This window comes from Elgaria multicarinata, chromosome 7 (assembly GCF_023053635.1).
Source record: "Elgaria multicarinata webbii isolate HBS135686 ecotype San Diego chromosome 7, rElgMul1.1.pri, whole genome shotgun sequence".
Taxonomy (NCBI): Eukaryota; Metazoa; Chordata; class Lepidosauria; order Squamata; family Anguidae; genus Elgaria; species Elgaria multicarinata.
In genome coordinates, this window is record NC_086177.1 from 99,467,924 (window position 1) to 99,484,769 (window position 16,846).

At 42.4% G+C, this 16,846-nt stretch overlaps 1 protein-coding gene across 7 annotated transcripts in view; it reads right to left on the minus strand.

Annotated features, from left to right (window-relative positions):
- MTSS1 (MTSS I-BAR domain containing 1) overlaps window positions 1–16,846 on the minus strand; it is a 146,002-nt gene that overhangs the window by 17,015 nt on the left and 112,141 nt on the right. For 6 of the 7 annotated variants that reach the window (XM_063131118.1, XM_063131122.1, XM_063131117.1 and 3 more), the window contains exons 7-10: window positions 6,509–6,666; window positions 4,763–4,870; window positions 3,245–3,342; window positions 600–810 (exon numbers count right to left, since the gene is read on the minus strand). In XM_063131118.1, coding sequence (XP_062987188.1) covers window positions 600–810; window positions 3,245–3,342; window positions 4,763–4,870; window positions 6,509–6,666 — 575 coding nt within the window. The remainder of the gene's footprint in view (window positions 1–599; window positions 811–3,244; window positions 3,343–4,762; window positions 4,871–6,508; window positions 6,667–16,846) is intronic. The other variant, XM_063131120.1, reaches the window with a different exon arrangement.

The following is a 16,846-nucleotide window of genomic DNA, read 5'->3' on the forward strand; positions in this document are numbered from 1 at the left end:
GTGGCCAGAGGCAAAAGGGTTGGCGTCAAAAGCACCACCCTATTTTAGCTTAAAGCTCTTGCTGCCAGTAACGAAACCCTTAGGAGAGACATGTCAACCTTTGATCCATTGATTTATTTCATTTCATTTCTATACCACCCAATAGCCTAAGCTCTTCCGGGCTGTTCACAAAAACGATCTTTTAGAATGTGGGAAAACTGCACAAAAGCTCAAAAAACACCCAATGATTGGTGTTTGGGGGAAAGGAGGTGGGGGCATGTGGGGAACCCTGGAGGGCCAGGTTTGGCCCTCAGGCCTGAGGTTCTAAACCACAGCTCTAAGCTATGCTTAGATACAATTTGCTACAGGGAAGGGAGAATGAGAAAGCAGCTGCAGCACACCAGAACAGAAATGTAGCAGTCAGGAAACCAAATAAGCTGGGGGCAAAGGCCGTTGTAATGGGAGTGTTTATTAACATTTATACTGTGTCTTATTTTCTAATAAAGTCCTTAATCTCTTGGGGATTCCAAAGCTAAGTTTCATTTTTCCAACTGCGTATTTATTTTTAAGGGGACATTCATTAGCAGAGAAACAGCTAATGCAACCGTCCCTGGACATACCTGGGTGGGTGCTTCTGGAGGCATCGGGGACGGTGACTTGGACTGAAAAGCATCCTGGGACATGAATCCGGAGTCATGCGAAGACACGCTGGAAAGCCTCATCGGTGCCTGCTGAGGCAGATTGGAGCTGCGGTAGCGATAGTGTGAACTGGGTGAGTGAGAGTGCGAGCCGCTGGACCGGGAGTCACTACTGTTAACACTGTTCAGACTGCTGTGAGGTACAAGAGGAAGAGAGATGGGGGGGGCAAGGGGGCAGGGAGGAGAAGAAACAAAAAAGGGGGTCGGGGGAGAGACCAGCACAGTACAATTAACATTCCATGGTTCTCCAGCGAAGGCATGCAGCACAAATCATAAAATGGCGGAACTGGCGGGAGCAACTCGTGGAGTTGTAAGAAGCTGCAGTATCCTCAGTAACTAGGTGGAAAATGGCAGATCTAGAATCCTATACTACACCAGACTTGCAAACAGTCACATGCCCGGCTGCCTGTGGCAACTTAGAATGTCTTCCAGGACACCAGGCAAGTAAATGGAAGGGGGCTGGCTCTTTTCTCTCTCTTGCTATCAACACGCAACAAGGTGATGGAGGCTTGGAGGCAGCTGGGCTAGGGGCTTTTACAGAAATATTTGCAATGAAGAATTAGATTCCAGAGGGGTCTGGAAACAAAGCCCTATGAATTGAGACTGAAACAACTGGGCATGTTTAGCCTGGAGAAGAGAAGATTGAGGGGAGACATGACAGCACTCTTCAATTACTTAAAAGGTTGTCACACAGAGGAGGGCCAAGATCTCTTCTCGATCCTCCCAGAGTGCAGGACACGGAATAATGGGCTCAAGTTAAAGGAAGCCAGATTCCAGCTGGACATCAGGAAAAACTTCCTGACTGTTAGAGCAGTACGACAATGGAACCAGTTACCTAGGGAGGTTGTGGGCTCTCCCACACTAGAGGCATTCAAGAGGCAACTGGACAACCATCTGTCAGGTATGCTTTAGGGTGGATTCCTGAAATGAGCAGGGGGCTGGACTCGATGGCCTTATAGGCCGTTTTCAACTCTCCTATTCTATGAGATGCCAATTAGAACTGGCTCAAGATGTTTAGGTGCCAGAGGTGCAGAATTGAAATGGCAGCCCCCAAAGAAAGCTAATTAGCATGGGGCACAATCCGCTGGGAAGCTCTCCTTGCAAGAACCACAGAAATGAATGGGAGTGATTCAAAAGCAGTTGTTTGTGTATTGCAGCAGCTCCCAGGGCTTAAACGGGGCTTGTGGAGGAGAATTCTGTCATTTCACTTTGTGATGGAGCCTATCATCAGAAAAGGCATGTGCGGCCCACTGGGCCCTAATCAAAGTTTGTAGCATAGTTTTGAAACGCCCACTAAAAGCAGGGGAAGGGGGATGCTAGCAATTAGATAGGCAGGCTGCTTTATACTTTGAGGATCCTGCTACTTAAGGAGTTGCTTTCAAATGGAGGCGGTATGGGTGCAACTAGACTAGACGAGACCAGCAGGAAATCCGTCACGGGATGCCTTGAGGATTTCTTTTTAAATGCAGCCACTGGGACCTCTGACTTACAATGGGGTGGGGGGCACTGTGGCTTCATTTACTGTTAGAAAACAGGGGCTTTCATCACAGATCCCTTGCTATCTCACTAGTTTGGCCATAAGACTGTTAACTGAGATTGTATGGCCAGCCATTTTCCTTTTCCTTTTCAGGATATTGCATTTTTTAAAAGCCTGTGCTTACTGCTGTCAATGTAAATATCCACAGACCTCCTGTCTATAGATACTATACATATGCATGCACAGCTAGCTAGCTATGGAGAGAAATGCAAAGTCATCCTGGCCTACCATGCCATAGGATGCTTCAGCTCTCCAATCCATGTGGATTTGGAAGATAAGCATTTTTTTAAAAATAAAATAAAATAAAATAAGGTAAGAGGCTAGAAAGAAAGGCAAGAGGAGAACACATGGCAGAATGTCTTCCTTTTGTTGGAGAAAAGGAGAGAACAGGATACCAGTGCGCCTGGGAGGGAGCAGGGAAGAGGAGGTGCATGCTGCCAAACTGTTTTAGCTGAGAGAAAACAGTTTCGTGGAGGAGGTAGAAAAGGTATCTGGGTGTTCCAACACACGCAAAATAAAGGGGGGGAGGAAACTGAACTGAATTAAGACAGTGCTGAACAGTTAAGCGCTATTGCATTTGACAGTAAAGAATTTTATTCCAACAGGCTGAATGACTGCCAGCAATTAATATTCCCCACAAGCAACCATATATTCAGAAGGAGAAGAGCACAATTCATAGCTTATTATTATTATTAATTATTATTATTATTATTATAGTTCAGGCACACGCCAGGACTCCACAATCCTAAATACAAAATTACATTGATGTGAGTCAAACTAAAGCTCAATGCCCATGAAAGGATGAAAGGCATGTGATGTTGAAAAAGTGAAACCGGAGTGGACCTCATTAGTGCTTGGATGGTCACTGGGAGGCAACGCGCAAGTCACATTGCGCAAGTCACATTGCGCGTTCTGAAGGAAGCATGGGATCCAGGTACAACACATTGGAAAAAAAATAAAGCTTCTAGATGCGTGTTCAGAATTTAATATTGGGATCCCTCAGAAATAGACATTTGGCTTTTCTGCTTACCTGCAGACACTGGATTTTCTGGACATGGTGGTACTGGGAGAAGATGGAGGAGTCTGATAGGACCAGCCATAATCAGAACCTTTCAAATCTAGAATTACCTGGAGAAGCAGAGATAGCCACACACGGCATTTACATCAGCGATTTGTCAACGGAGCCTGAAGTTAACTGCTGTCAGAACCACCAATTATCTCAGGGAAATCCGTTGAGCATGGTATATTTCACTAGTATCTCAAAGCACTTATTTCTAACATTACAAACCAAGGGTGGTCTCATGACATTAACCACCACCCTTCATTCAGGAACAGGTCACTTGTGAAGGCTATCAATGCAAGATACACAGCAACTTTCTAAATCTCATAGCAAACTTGTGGATCCTTATGTAGTCAAAATAGCGCCATCCGTGCAAAAAAAGGGAGGTATCAGCAGACTTGGGGGAACCTCATGTTTTGCAGAAATACAAAAAATATTTAGGATAAAACCGTAGGCGGTCAAAAAAACGCAAACCTCTAAAAATCAGCCCAATTAGGATGCTTTGCGGCCATGGAATGCTGACTGGGGTGTGTGTGTGTAATGGAGTATCCTGAAAGAAGGCGTGGCTGGCACACTGAACAAAATCACTTCACACTGCAACTTTTTATTGCGGGTCCCACTTGCCGAATATATTTCTAAGCCTCTCCATCTTACTCAAATGCAAGAAAAGCATTTTAAAAACACACACGCTGCAAATTAAAAATAGAAAACACACACACGCACACACACCAATTTGTCATTTATCAAACCAGCACTAAGATGTACGTACACATAGATCCCACTGAAATCAGTGGAACTTCACCATTCAACTGAGTGCAGGATTGCAACCCCTCTCCCTCTCTCTCCTTCCCCCCTCTCACCCACACTTTTGGAAAAAAAACCAAACCACAGTAACACAGCACAACCCTTTTTCAAAACACAATGGTTACACTCAAGATCCTGCCAATAATACTACAGTGCCTACCTAGATCAGGGATGGACAACACACGCATTACAGACTGCATGCGCCCCTCCCCAGCTGGCTGAAATTCAGCAGCGGTGACAAGCTAAATACTGTATTTTTGGGTCTCGATAGCGGCTTACTGCCTTTTTTTTTTTTTTTTGCTGCCATAGCCGCTGAACTAATTTCAGTGGTGTGGGGGCGCCAGCAGGAATACAGGACCCCCAGGAGTGTCGGGGGCTGGAATGTGGTTCTGAGATTGCCTAAAGCTGCCCACCCCTGACCTAGATTGAAGCCAAAGGCACAGGGAATCCACTAAACACAGTGTATATATTTAGGGAAGTCCTCCTGCACAAACCCCAGTTAGATGAAGAAGGGCTCAGCAAGAGAACTACTTTTCAATGGGTTGTGCCCCAAGCTTACCTGCTTGCCTATATCTAGCAGATTTCCAAGTGTTGAACAGGAAAAAGTCACATATCTGGCCTGGCACATCTTCTGAGTGTAGTAGACACAGTAAATAGAATAGATTAGCTTCTCCTCAAACTAACCTGCTCACTTGATTGTGGCAACTTGTGAGGGTCCATGGTCAGGCTCTTCAGATCTTCTGATATGGTCTGTAGGTGGGTTATTTCTCCCAGCATTGATATTTCTTCTTCCTAGAAGATTTTTTTTAAAAAAAAAAAATCTAGAAAATTAGCATTGTCCACATTGAGTTTTGTTGTGCACACAATTTTGGTCAACTTCAACAGTGTAAGCTGTGTCCGTTTACTGAGAAATAGCACAGTCACCGCTGGATGCATTAAACATTCAAAATTTCAGAAAGATTAAAAGCAGCTAGTTACTTATGACTTGAGAGATGGAAATGCTGACAAGGTAGATGTTAACATGGCTTCTATATTAAAAAGAAAAAGAATTGGCAAGAGGTTCTGACTCCCAATGGTTCTGACAACTAAATGGCTTCCCTACCTGTTAAGAGTAGTCTAATGAAGAAAGCTGTGAGGGTGGGGAAGAGAACCAAGCATGAATCAATCTGTGTGTGTGTGTGCGCATGAGAGAGAGAGAAAGAGAGAGAGAGAGAGAGAGATGGGGGAAGGCAGTGGAGGCTGGTGACTCCTATGTCAGTGGGGCAATGAATCCGCTCTGGGTTTCAGTGAGAGACAGTCAAAACTCTAAACCTTGGCTAGCTCCTTTGGAGTTTTGACTAGTTCTGACTGAAATCTGGAGCAGAGTCCTGTCCCACTAACATCGGAGCCACCAACCTCCACTGATAAAGGACTGTGTTCTAGTATGTGTTCTAGGGCTGAACATGTCCTCAGAGGTACCCTGCTCCTTAATTCTAAGTGTAAAATGGTGGCTCAGAGGGTTTTTTGTTCTTGAAAAAAAACAAAGAAGATCTGTCAAGGCAGCGGTCTGCCCACCCCTCTTCTGTAGCGCACATATTATTTTGGGCTTCAAAGCCCCTTGCTTTCTGGTGCTTCCGCTCGACACAAATCAGGTGTGGGCACCAAATGAATGAGGGATATGGAGAGAACAGACCAAGCCTGAGTTGAGCAAGCCCAAACAAGGCAATGGGGTGTGTGGGGAAATATTCTCAAAAAGTTTCACTCTCACTTCTGTGTTTAGAAAAGGGACGGGTCCATGTCTCCCAAGGACACCCAGCCACAGGCCAGCCCAAGACTGCCAGTGAGTGATCTTGTGGCTTTGTCCAGTTGTTTTAAGTACAGTCCTGGGCAAGTTTACTTGTAAGCAAGTTCTAATGTGTTCAGAGGGACTTACACCCTGATAAGTGTGTTTAGGATTGCAGCCTAAAGTTCTGGTGTGAGTGTACATGATGTTCTGACCCTGTCAACTTTGTTTTCTCAAGTACCTATTGATAAGACTGGTTAGACTGACATGCTCAAAAGACAAGGCCTTCTCAGTGGTGGCATCAACACTGTAGAACTTCCTTCCAATGGACTTACACCTAGTCCCTTGTACTCGCATTCAGATGGGCCTTGAAGACCTTGCTTTTCCTTGCTGCCTTTGAGATCATGAGCAACTGACATGTCCAGAGCAGCGTTTTCAACTATTACGTACATTTGTTTTATATATACACTATTTGCATTGTACCTTGTCTCGGTCCATTTGTGCACTGCTTTGTAAAAACATAGCTTTAAAAAGCGGCTGAAAATACTTAAGAAATAATGAAGGTTCAGGATTAAAATACATTATGTCAGGAACACTCTACTCTCTTCTGAGATTCAAAACTTATTTCCATGCAAGTGAACCACAGAAAGGCTTGAAACGAAACTCACAATCACAGGCCGCAGCATAGAAATGAATGCACAGAATCTGCCACGTTCCTCAATTAGGGCTTTTCTGACAGCCTGTTTCTCTGTTTCTTCAAGGAGGAGGTACTTATCATTCACGTCCTGTAATGCACTGTCTAGCTGAGGCTGGATGTCTCCTCTACCTATTCGCAACAGAAGAAAGCAGAAGTCGTTTTAGACCCAAGCTGTTTAAGCCCGTGAATATTTGGATCTCTTATTCCACACAGCCAAACTTACAAGCAGTGAAGGCTGGTAGCTCTGATGTAAGTGGGGCGAGTGAACCTGCTCCAGCTTTCACTCAGAAAGGCGCTATCCTTGGATAGCTGCTCTACAGTTCTGACTGAAACCTAGAACAGATTCACTTCCCCACCGACATCAGAGGCCTCAGCCTCCACTGCTCACAAATGAAGCAACCCAGGAGTACATAGCAAATATATTTCTATGTTACATGCAGATTCAATCAAGCTGATAGCACAACACCAATCCAATTTCAATTAACCCCCTGCCCGACTATTAGTGTAAATTTGCCTTCATTTTTGGTTTAAATCAGAAGTATTCTAACGAAACTCTATACAAATCAGTTTTCTTACATTTCATATTAGACCATTCAGAAGAGACTACATAGATAAGTACAAGAAGAGAAAGAGAAAAAAAGGTTCAGGTTCAAAGACTGTTTTTTTGACAAATACACAAGACAAGATGAGAAGAATTCAAGCTATATTGAATCATAGAATAGCAGAGTTGGAAGGGTCCTACAAGGCCATCGAGTCCAACCCCCTGCTCAATACAGGAATCCACCCTAAAGCATCCCTGACAGATGGTTGTCCAGCTGCCTCTTGAAGGCCTCTAGTGTGGGAGAGGCCACAACCTCACCAGGCAACTGATTCCATTGTCGTACTGTTCTAATAGTCAGGAAGTTTTTCCTGATGTCCAGCTGGAATCTGGCTTCCTTTAACTTGAGCCCGTTATTCCATGTCCTGACTTAGACTGGTATTCAGGGGGCCTTTGGGATTCTGCGGCAGCTTATTAGGGGTGCTCCTTAAGGATCAGGAATAGTAGACATTCTTCTCAGGAGACACGATAGAGGCATCTAAATTAGGCACAGTGTGGTGGAAGTGAAAAGAGAGACAGACAGAGACAGAAAAAGTTTCTTTCTCTCTTTCTTCTAATATTAGAACCTAAGGTTATCCACTGGATATTCAGGACAAACAAAATGAGGCACTTATTTCTACACAAAGCATATAGCTGAACTGTGGAATTCACTACCACAAGATGTGGTGATAGCCACTAATGTAGATGGCGTTAGGAGGGGATTAGACAAATTTGTGGAGGACAGAGTGCCTCCCCCATTAACTGCTACCTGAACCTTTCAACAGGATTGAACTCTGGAAGTTCGCCATGCAAACCAAGGGCTGTGTTACTGAACAATGTGACCGTGCACCTGAGAACATGTCCCTGAATCTTCTGCAGGAGTTCAGGAGCAGATGCACAGGGCTTCATGGCCAGGAAATTGATGTGAAAAGGGTTGCCTGAAGGTAGGAATTATGAAGACTGATTTTTTTATATATTGAAGTTGTGAAACAACTCGTCAATGGATTCCAAGGACTCACCAGCCCACTAAGAACCAGTTTGTGCTCCACCACAGTTCAGTAGGAGGCCATTAGCTCTCCAATTTAAAATCAACGCAACTTGATAAGCAAAAGTTAAACAGTATAGGGAGAGTCGGTATTTATACACAGACAAACGTTTCACAAACAGGTATTAAGGAGAGAATCAATTTTGCAAAAACAAATAAGCAAATCGATTCAATTCAAGCCATGGAATCACAAATGATCAGGAATATTTCCATTCAAATGTATGCACAGCTCTGATCTCCTGCCAAATGCATTTCAGCAATATGGCCGCCACCGCCACCATATTACGAAGCATCTTTTGAATTCCCAGTCAAATACTGAATCTTTAAAGTGCTGTTTAGTACTGAAGTTGATAGAATTCCCTGGAGAAGCTGCTATAAAGAGGCATCAATAAAATCGAAGCTGGCACAAGACAGCAGCTGATTAAAGCAATACATTTCTCTTGACGATTTTTGAGGTTGGTGGAGTACCCTAGTATATATTTCACAGAAAAACAGCGTATGAAATGGTCCAGAAGGCTTATTGGGAGGGGAGGAGGGGAATCTTGATACAAAAATACACCTTGACGTAAATGCAGCTGAAGCTCACAGACAGTAAATTTTACACACAAAAGCTTCTTTGGTATAAATACGTACGCACAGAAAATGCTACTGCACGAGATAAAGTCTAACAGGCATGATAGATATTCCTAAGCCCAGTTACATGCGAAGGCTTAAAGCCTGCATCTGGCTAGAGGAAAGCTGCTGTAGTGAAGGGACCTGTCTGCTTTTTTCTCCCCAGCAACCCTCTGTGGTGCTGGAATGCTCTGGAGGAGGTTTTGAGGATGTGCGAGGGACTGCAAGGAGGAGGGAAGTTCATCACACCCACACCCACACCCCAGTTCCACCGATGGAACTGCTTCCATCAGGAGAAAGCCCCAATTGGATTGAACCCTAAGTGTTTACATGACCAAGCATCATAGGACAGAAGTAGCTTTATTTACCTCCCTACAACCCTAAACTACTACCTCCAACTGCTACGTCCCCACTACTCCTCTTATATTAAGAGGTTTATTAAGGACCACGGTTAGTGCAAGAGGTTGATCGTTTGTAGCACTTGTCAGGGCCTTGAACCACTATCGAGTCCACCTGTCAAGAGCCAGTCCTGCCATTTCAGTTCTCACTCGGTACAAGACATGGCAAGCATCGTTTCAACCTCGACTTGGTCTATTTAACCTAAAAATGCTACCCAGAATCCTCTAGGTTCATGTATCCTACACCCATAATCACCCATGCTTCCATTCCACCCTGTGTGATGGCCTCTCCTAGGTCATGGTCCCCAAAGCCTACCTTCCTCTCTGCCCCTCTTAAACTCATTTAAAGTCATTGTTCATGCTGGAAATATCCCCTCTCTGCAAACCCATTTATCCTCTGAAGGTTACTTGGGAGTTTCCAAGACCAGAGTTGCCTGGCCAAGGATGTATCAGCTTTGAACTGCAGGGGGGGGAAATAAAAACTCAAATCCTGAACATTGGTAGGAAGTACCTGTCTACTCAAGTGCAATTGTGCATGGCAGAAGCTTTTACTAGAATACACTAAATCTAAATTAAATCCTTAAACCTACTTCTGCACATGTTGAAAGATGCCATACAAGTGCAACCAGGAGCGCATTAAAGCAGAAAGATCAAATCTATTATACAATTCTGTCTCCACGATTTGGAATGCATGCCAGGAAGACACCAACCTCCACATCATATTTAATATCAGTAGCACTCCAACAGGTATACACTGGGGCACTCTTAACAGGGACCTTGCACCGTAACAGCTCCCCAACAGGCCAGGTGCTAGCTCCCCTTATGCTTCCATGCCATAGATGGGGGTCAACCAAAACACAGGAAGATTGTTTTATCAATGCGCACAGAGCACTGTGTGCCATCAGACAGGGTTACATACATATTTGTCACTACGTGACTTGGCACTTTGCCAAGTCACACACCCACATGTATGCAGCACATGTTTAGCAGGGAAGCCACTCAGAGTACCAGGAGAAGGAGGACGAAGAGGAGGAGGAGGAGGAGGAGGAGGGTCAGATGTTAGAACAACACAAGGCCTATGGACAGCAGTCCCTCATGCTCAATCTGGAGGATGGGTTCTCCAGTCCAAGTTCCGTTAGGCCAATGTTTGCAGCCAAGGCTGACAGTTTAACCTGGAAGCTGCAGCAAGGAGCAAGTCTTCTTATGGACTGGTAACTTAGCTCTCAGGGTTTTGTTTTTTTGCAATTTTACCGGATATTGAAGGACAGAGAGGTACCAGGAGTGCCTAGAAGCAACAGGACTATAGAAAGATTTGACATTTCAGAATGATAAGGCCTTGCACAAAGGTCTTTTTGTAGAGACCCAACTGATCCTATAAGATCTCTTTGTGACCTTGGGATACTGGTGATAACTCCAGGGAATCTGGTAGGAATTCCTTAAGTTCTACACCACCAGCAGCATTTAATGGATTTTTCCTGCTGCAAGCCTTCTGAAGATCACATCATTCTAGGATGCACGACAATCATTTTCCATTCCCAACAGCCTGATTCAAAGTCAGCCATCTCTAATTCAACCCATAATTGGAGAGCCAGTAATGAAAAGTAGCAAGAAGGAATTCCCAATATATAGAATTCATATATCAGGCATAACATGCAAGTGATTTTTTTTTTTAGGGAGAAAGGGGATTTTTAGGGGCGAGGGGTTACAAACACTAATGATGTTAGGCTCTAGACTTTAAAAGATGTGAATTTAAAAATATCTTATCAGTGCCCCCCAATCAAATTGGAGGCCACTTGGACACCTGACCCAGTTCTGAGCCAAGGTATGAAAGTCTGCCACTCCAATCCTTTAGAAATCACTTTGCTTACAAGAACTGGGTTAGAATTCTAACTAGCATAGTCTAACTCCTTTCTAAGCTAGTAAAATGTGCAGCTACTTTCCATCGTACACACGCCATGAAAAAGAAAGAGAGATACACACTAGGATATCTGAACACCCTTAATCAGGATGAGAAAATGTTCCAAGCATAGATAATATTGTTTTTTAAGAGCTTGAAAGTATTTGAAGGCAGGGATGGAACTTAAAATTTTGATGCCAGTGCTAAGGGGCCCAAAATATTTTCCGATGCTGGTGGGACCATTAGTGGTTTTGAATCCACCAGGAGAAGAGCCTTTAGTGTGGTGGCCCCTTCTCTGTGGAACTCCCTGCCCCTGGAGGTCAGGCAGGCACCAACACTAGGTTGCTTCCTGCCCCTCCAGAAAACAACTGTTTCGAGAAGCCTTCCTCAATTGACTAGCTGCTGTTTTTCTGGTTCCTTTGTTTTATATTGAACAATTGTTAATTGCTTTTTTAACTTTCCTTTTTACTGTTTATGCGTATGTTCACCGCTTCGGAATCATATTGAGCGGTATATAAATATTGTAAATAAATAAATAATAAATAAATAAATAAGGAGGACATGGACCTTAATACCTGCTCTTGGATTTCGAGTCCAAAAGGTATGGGTTTTTTTTTTTAAAAAAATCAAAATTAAAGTCTAGGCAGCTAGACAACCATAAAGAGACCACAGCAAGTGTCACACTGACCAGCCACCAGGGATACAGCACAGCTCAGACTTACCCAGTGCCTCAGCTGTCGAGAAGGTGAGCATGGTGAGAAATAGCGGGATACAAAAATTGATACAGGAAAATAAAATAAAAGAAGTCAAAACCAGTGTTCTAGCACTCCTAGTGCTTATTCATCATTATTAGCTTGGAGAAGCGAAGTGATTCCATTCATGTTGTGACTTCTTTATTCTTTCACATTTCAAAATGACTGTGGTTGAAGTGTTATTCACACACACACACCAACAAAACTTGTTGTATTCAGACTGTTTTAAATTTATTCGCCTTTGCTAGAGTTCCAACTTCTTCATGGGGTCTTGAAAGCTGGTCCTTCAAATGTTTAGATGATAGATCAACATGATACAACTTGGTGATTTAGATTTATGACAATGGTTCATATTCTGATTTCAGTATCATGAAAAACCATGGTTTGGAGGACTGTTAACATGGCATTGGTTTGCATGCTCCCTCCTCGATTCTCACACATTCTCTTCTTCCTCCAATTCCATGTTTATTGTCCTCATGAAGTTGACTATGACATACAAACTGAGCAAATTATGGTTGTTGCTAACCTCTAAACTATGATTTGAAAATTATCATTTGAAGTGGCTTTGCAAACTATGGCTTAAAGCCAAAATTGCATGAGCGGACTTCTACTCGCAAAATGGGACTTGCATGCCCCCCAAGCTTGTGCCCCCAATGCTATGGAGCAGATTAGGAGGGGACTGTAGAGCTGAGGGGTAAATAATTCTGTGAGTAGTTTCCATTCTACTGGTTGAAAAACACTGTTGGATCCAGGCCATTGGTTTCAAATTGTAAGCTGGAGATTAGCGTTAATCACAGTTTGCCTGATTCAGATGTCAAGGCAAATTATGATTACAGGAAAACTGGGAAAAGGAAAGGAAACTGGGAGATAAGAGGGAAAGGGAGAGGCCATGAACCCACAGTTAACCATGGTGGTTAAGCCAGAAAGCCGGGCCATGTTCAGACGAGGTCCTCTAGGGAGAATTTATTCCAGTCAGCCAAAACTAGGCTGACAACTGTTACCCAGATGACCCAGATGACATGCTAAACCACGATTTTTAAGCATTTTGAGCTAAACATCCTGCTTAGCGCGTTGTGCGAACCATGATTTAGCAATGTTGTGTGAACCATTCCTAACCATGGTGGCTACATAACCACCCTCATTAACATTTGCTGCAAAAAGTTTAGCAGCCTAACCATGGCTTAGTATGTTGTCTGAACAGGCCACTGTCTAAAACCATGAGAATCCACTATAACAAACCTTATTCAATGATCCAAAGAGGGCAAAATAACAAAGTAAACTTTAATTCCACTATCATCTCTTGTTGTTCAAAGTGATTCACCGTGTTTTATACTCCAGCATGATTTCATTTATGTTATGAAGAGGTAGGGTAGAATCCCTGGGGTGAAACATCACTTAAAAGTTCACAAATGTATAAAAATGGATCAAGCAATGGAAGCCGCATTTTCCTCTTGGAAATGGTGTTGACCTCAAAATATTGATCCAAGACTACTGAAGTGCTTCCTGTACTGTTGATAAACAAGTATGGAAATAGACACAGAAGATAATATAGTATAGCAGAACATTAGGGACTTAATGGAACTGCAATTAAATTCAAGACCTATGAGGAAAAACAGTTTTCCAAAGAAAAAGCCTCTTCATACATTCTGTTTAGCATCATGGCACTTATACAACTATCTATTACCATCTTTATCACAGCTTGCATGTAAATGTAAAACTAAAATGTAAAATGTAAACTAAAATATAAAAACTAAAATTTCAGCACATCCAGAAGAATTCAAATAAAAATTGGCACAACAAATCTAATAAATCCAAAGCCATTTTTAGCCAGCTGGAATTATGAAATACAATCTAAAAATCTTATTGTGTAATTAAATCTCAAAAGCTCTTGCTACCTTAAACATCCAATCCCAAAGGGGACCATTTCCCAGTGTGGTTCTGGGTCATATTACCAAGAGAAAACTTGTAAAACTATTGGCCCTATGCTTCACTGTAGAACAAGAATTTTTAGGGCTATGCCTCCATCATTTAGTTTTTAGCTATTTTTTATCGTAAGCTGTTTTGTGAGGGCTTGTTGCAAACGAGGGGGTAAAATAACACCACTACCGATCCAAGTACATCACAAAATAATGCTCAAACAAGTTTGTGTGTGGAGAACTGTATTAATTCTCTCTCTCTCTCTCTTTTGTAATTCCCATAAACACGCACACATAAAACATGAGGGACAGGTTTCTCTTTAAAACAATTCTCCATGTATGTAGGCATGGCAAACAAAAGAGACTATGACAAACAGGTAGTTGGACAAAGAAAACATGGTTTCCAGATAAACCATCTCAGTGAGATTACAGAGAACCAACCACATCCATCTCTGTAGGCCAAAAACAGATTCTTCACTTCCCGCTCTCCCCATGTCATTCCCATTCTACGCCATTTTGTTCTATCCCATGTGTTCATTGCTACTGTGTCAGAGAAGGATACGTTTATTGGGTACTTCAGAGTCTACAACGGCTTTCCCTTTCTTCCTCCCCCCAACCACCCCTATTTTAATAACGTTCTAAAAATGCAATTAAAATACTGCCAGGGGAGGCAGGAAGACACAGGGCTAAAAACATACCCCCCAGAAAAGAACAGTGTTAGGTTGCCCAAACAACTCCTTAAAATAAATTTTGATTGATACTAGACAAAGTTTCTCAAAAGAAAAACCATGACGAAGCAATGTCATGTTTTGGATGCAGATTTATTCAAATATATTCTGGAATTCTTCACAAGGTTTCCCCAAATACCATTTGGGACACTACAGCTTTAGACCTTGTTCTTCACACTTTTTGCTAGTTTCAATTTCTTACATATTATCTTTGTTCAATTGAGTTTTTTTAAAAAAGACTCAAGAGTTTAAAAACTACCGTAGTTCTACATAAGGACCTATAATTTTATTATAGTTTTATAATATAGTTTTATTATGATTTTATTAGAATGTAAGCCTATGCGGCAGGGTCTTGCTATTTACTGTTTTCCTCTGTACAGCACCATGTACATTGATGGTGCTATATAAATAAATAATAATAATAATAATAATAATAATAATAATAATATAAGAATAACATAAAATCAGCCTACCATAAAATATAGATGGGTCAGATGTTTGGGGGAGTACTATGGCTCCTGCTTTTATGTTTTATTGGTGTGTGTTTTTACATTGTCTTCTCAATTTGAAGCTTCTAATTGTGTGTTAAACTGGGAGTTGAAGGCCAACACATCTGGAGGGCACCAGATTGGGGAAAGCTGCTCTATTTCTTAATTACTATGGAAAAGTATAAAACTGATTGTCACTACAGCTGTCACTCTGTTGAGACTTATTATCATTATATTTAAAATGTATACAAGAAAACATGAATAGAATCCTTCATAAGGACATAAGAGCCATGCTGGATCAGACCCAGGGTCCACTGTACCTACAGTGGCCGACCAGGGACCCACAAGCAGAACACAGTGCAACAGCAGCCTTCCACCCATGTTCCCCAGCAGCTGGTTTATATAGGCTTACTGCCTCTGATACTAGAGCATAACTACAACTACCTTTCAGCACGACTACAACTACCATTACTTTAAATTTGAAGGGAAATCTATGATAAGGAAGTAAAAATCAAAAAGTGAACTACCTCTAAAGAAAGGCTATTCCAGACTATTTGAAGACTCTAGACGAGAGCTCAACTCCAAGAACACACCAGTCTGAGACCTGTTATCTCTGAAACCTTAAATGGCCAATTAACAGTACCTGTTGCTAATGCCATACTCCAAACCTTGGAGTATAATCTCAATCAGTTCAGGATGAGAATACCCTTGCAGGACACATTTCAGAACAGTGTCTAGCTGCTAGGGAATTGCTTCTTTCTACCCCAATGTCTTCAGAATTGGGAAGATGGCTAGCTGGAAGCACAGAACAGAACCGGTGACAGTATGAATGGGGTAGAAGAGACTGGACAGCTAGGCACAGAGGGCTCCACACAAAACACACATCTACTCCTGAGCTCTGGACAAACATCACTAGGAGTTCAGTGGGCAAGATAACCCGGAACCAAGGTTTTTAAAATGTATCAGTGGTTTGCATATAGAAACGTATCAGTGCACCCACATTAACTAGTTCTACTGCCTTATCCAAACGTTTTCCTCCTCCTAAGCACAAATAAATGCATGTTACAACCAACAAAACAAGCAATGACTGTAGGAGTTCTACCATCTGAGGACTGAACACAAAAGGGGAACAATAACATAATATCGTAATTAAATTGTCCTGTGGTAATCAATACGATGGCTCAGGTTCCAGTATATTTTTAAACACTATTATATAACACTGAGCAAAATTTGGTAGATTGTCAAATTTCCCAGAAAACAAACGAAGGCGGATTTTAGAACTCCTTATATTAAGAACAGTTGCACGCCAGTCCAATCCACTAATGCAACGTTTCCGAAATTGGAGATTGGACCCCAACTGTGCGTGCAAGAGCAAAACCTGATTGTGTGTAGCTGGGAGGTGGGGGGTCTAATTTCCTTGCATTGGTAGTAAGTCAATAAGCAGGTTATGCGCAAGCTTCCAAATTATATCTCATGGCCTCACTGGAATTGTCGAATTGTAAGAGAGGGGTTGCACATCCCAATAAGCTGTCCGGCATGTTTCAGACCAATTGTGATTATTTCCCATTGGCACATATACCCCTGCTTGTTGCAAGGTGTCATGGATACGCACAGCTTTCAAACTTAAATAGATCCAGAAGCAGACCTTCGAATCTTGCTTCAAATCTTGTGTTCACTGCCTCATGGAGGGGGGGGGGCTGTGTAAGCAATACATGGAGGGGCTATCATTTGCTGTTGGTCTAGCAAGTTTAGAAAGGGGTGTGAATTCATAAAGTTTGCTCCTGGGTGGAGATTAGGTGAGGCACTGTAACAAAACCCAACTATCAATACATTCAAGGAATTATCTATGTATACAGCCATAATGATAACAGAGTATTACTGTGATCAAAAATGGAA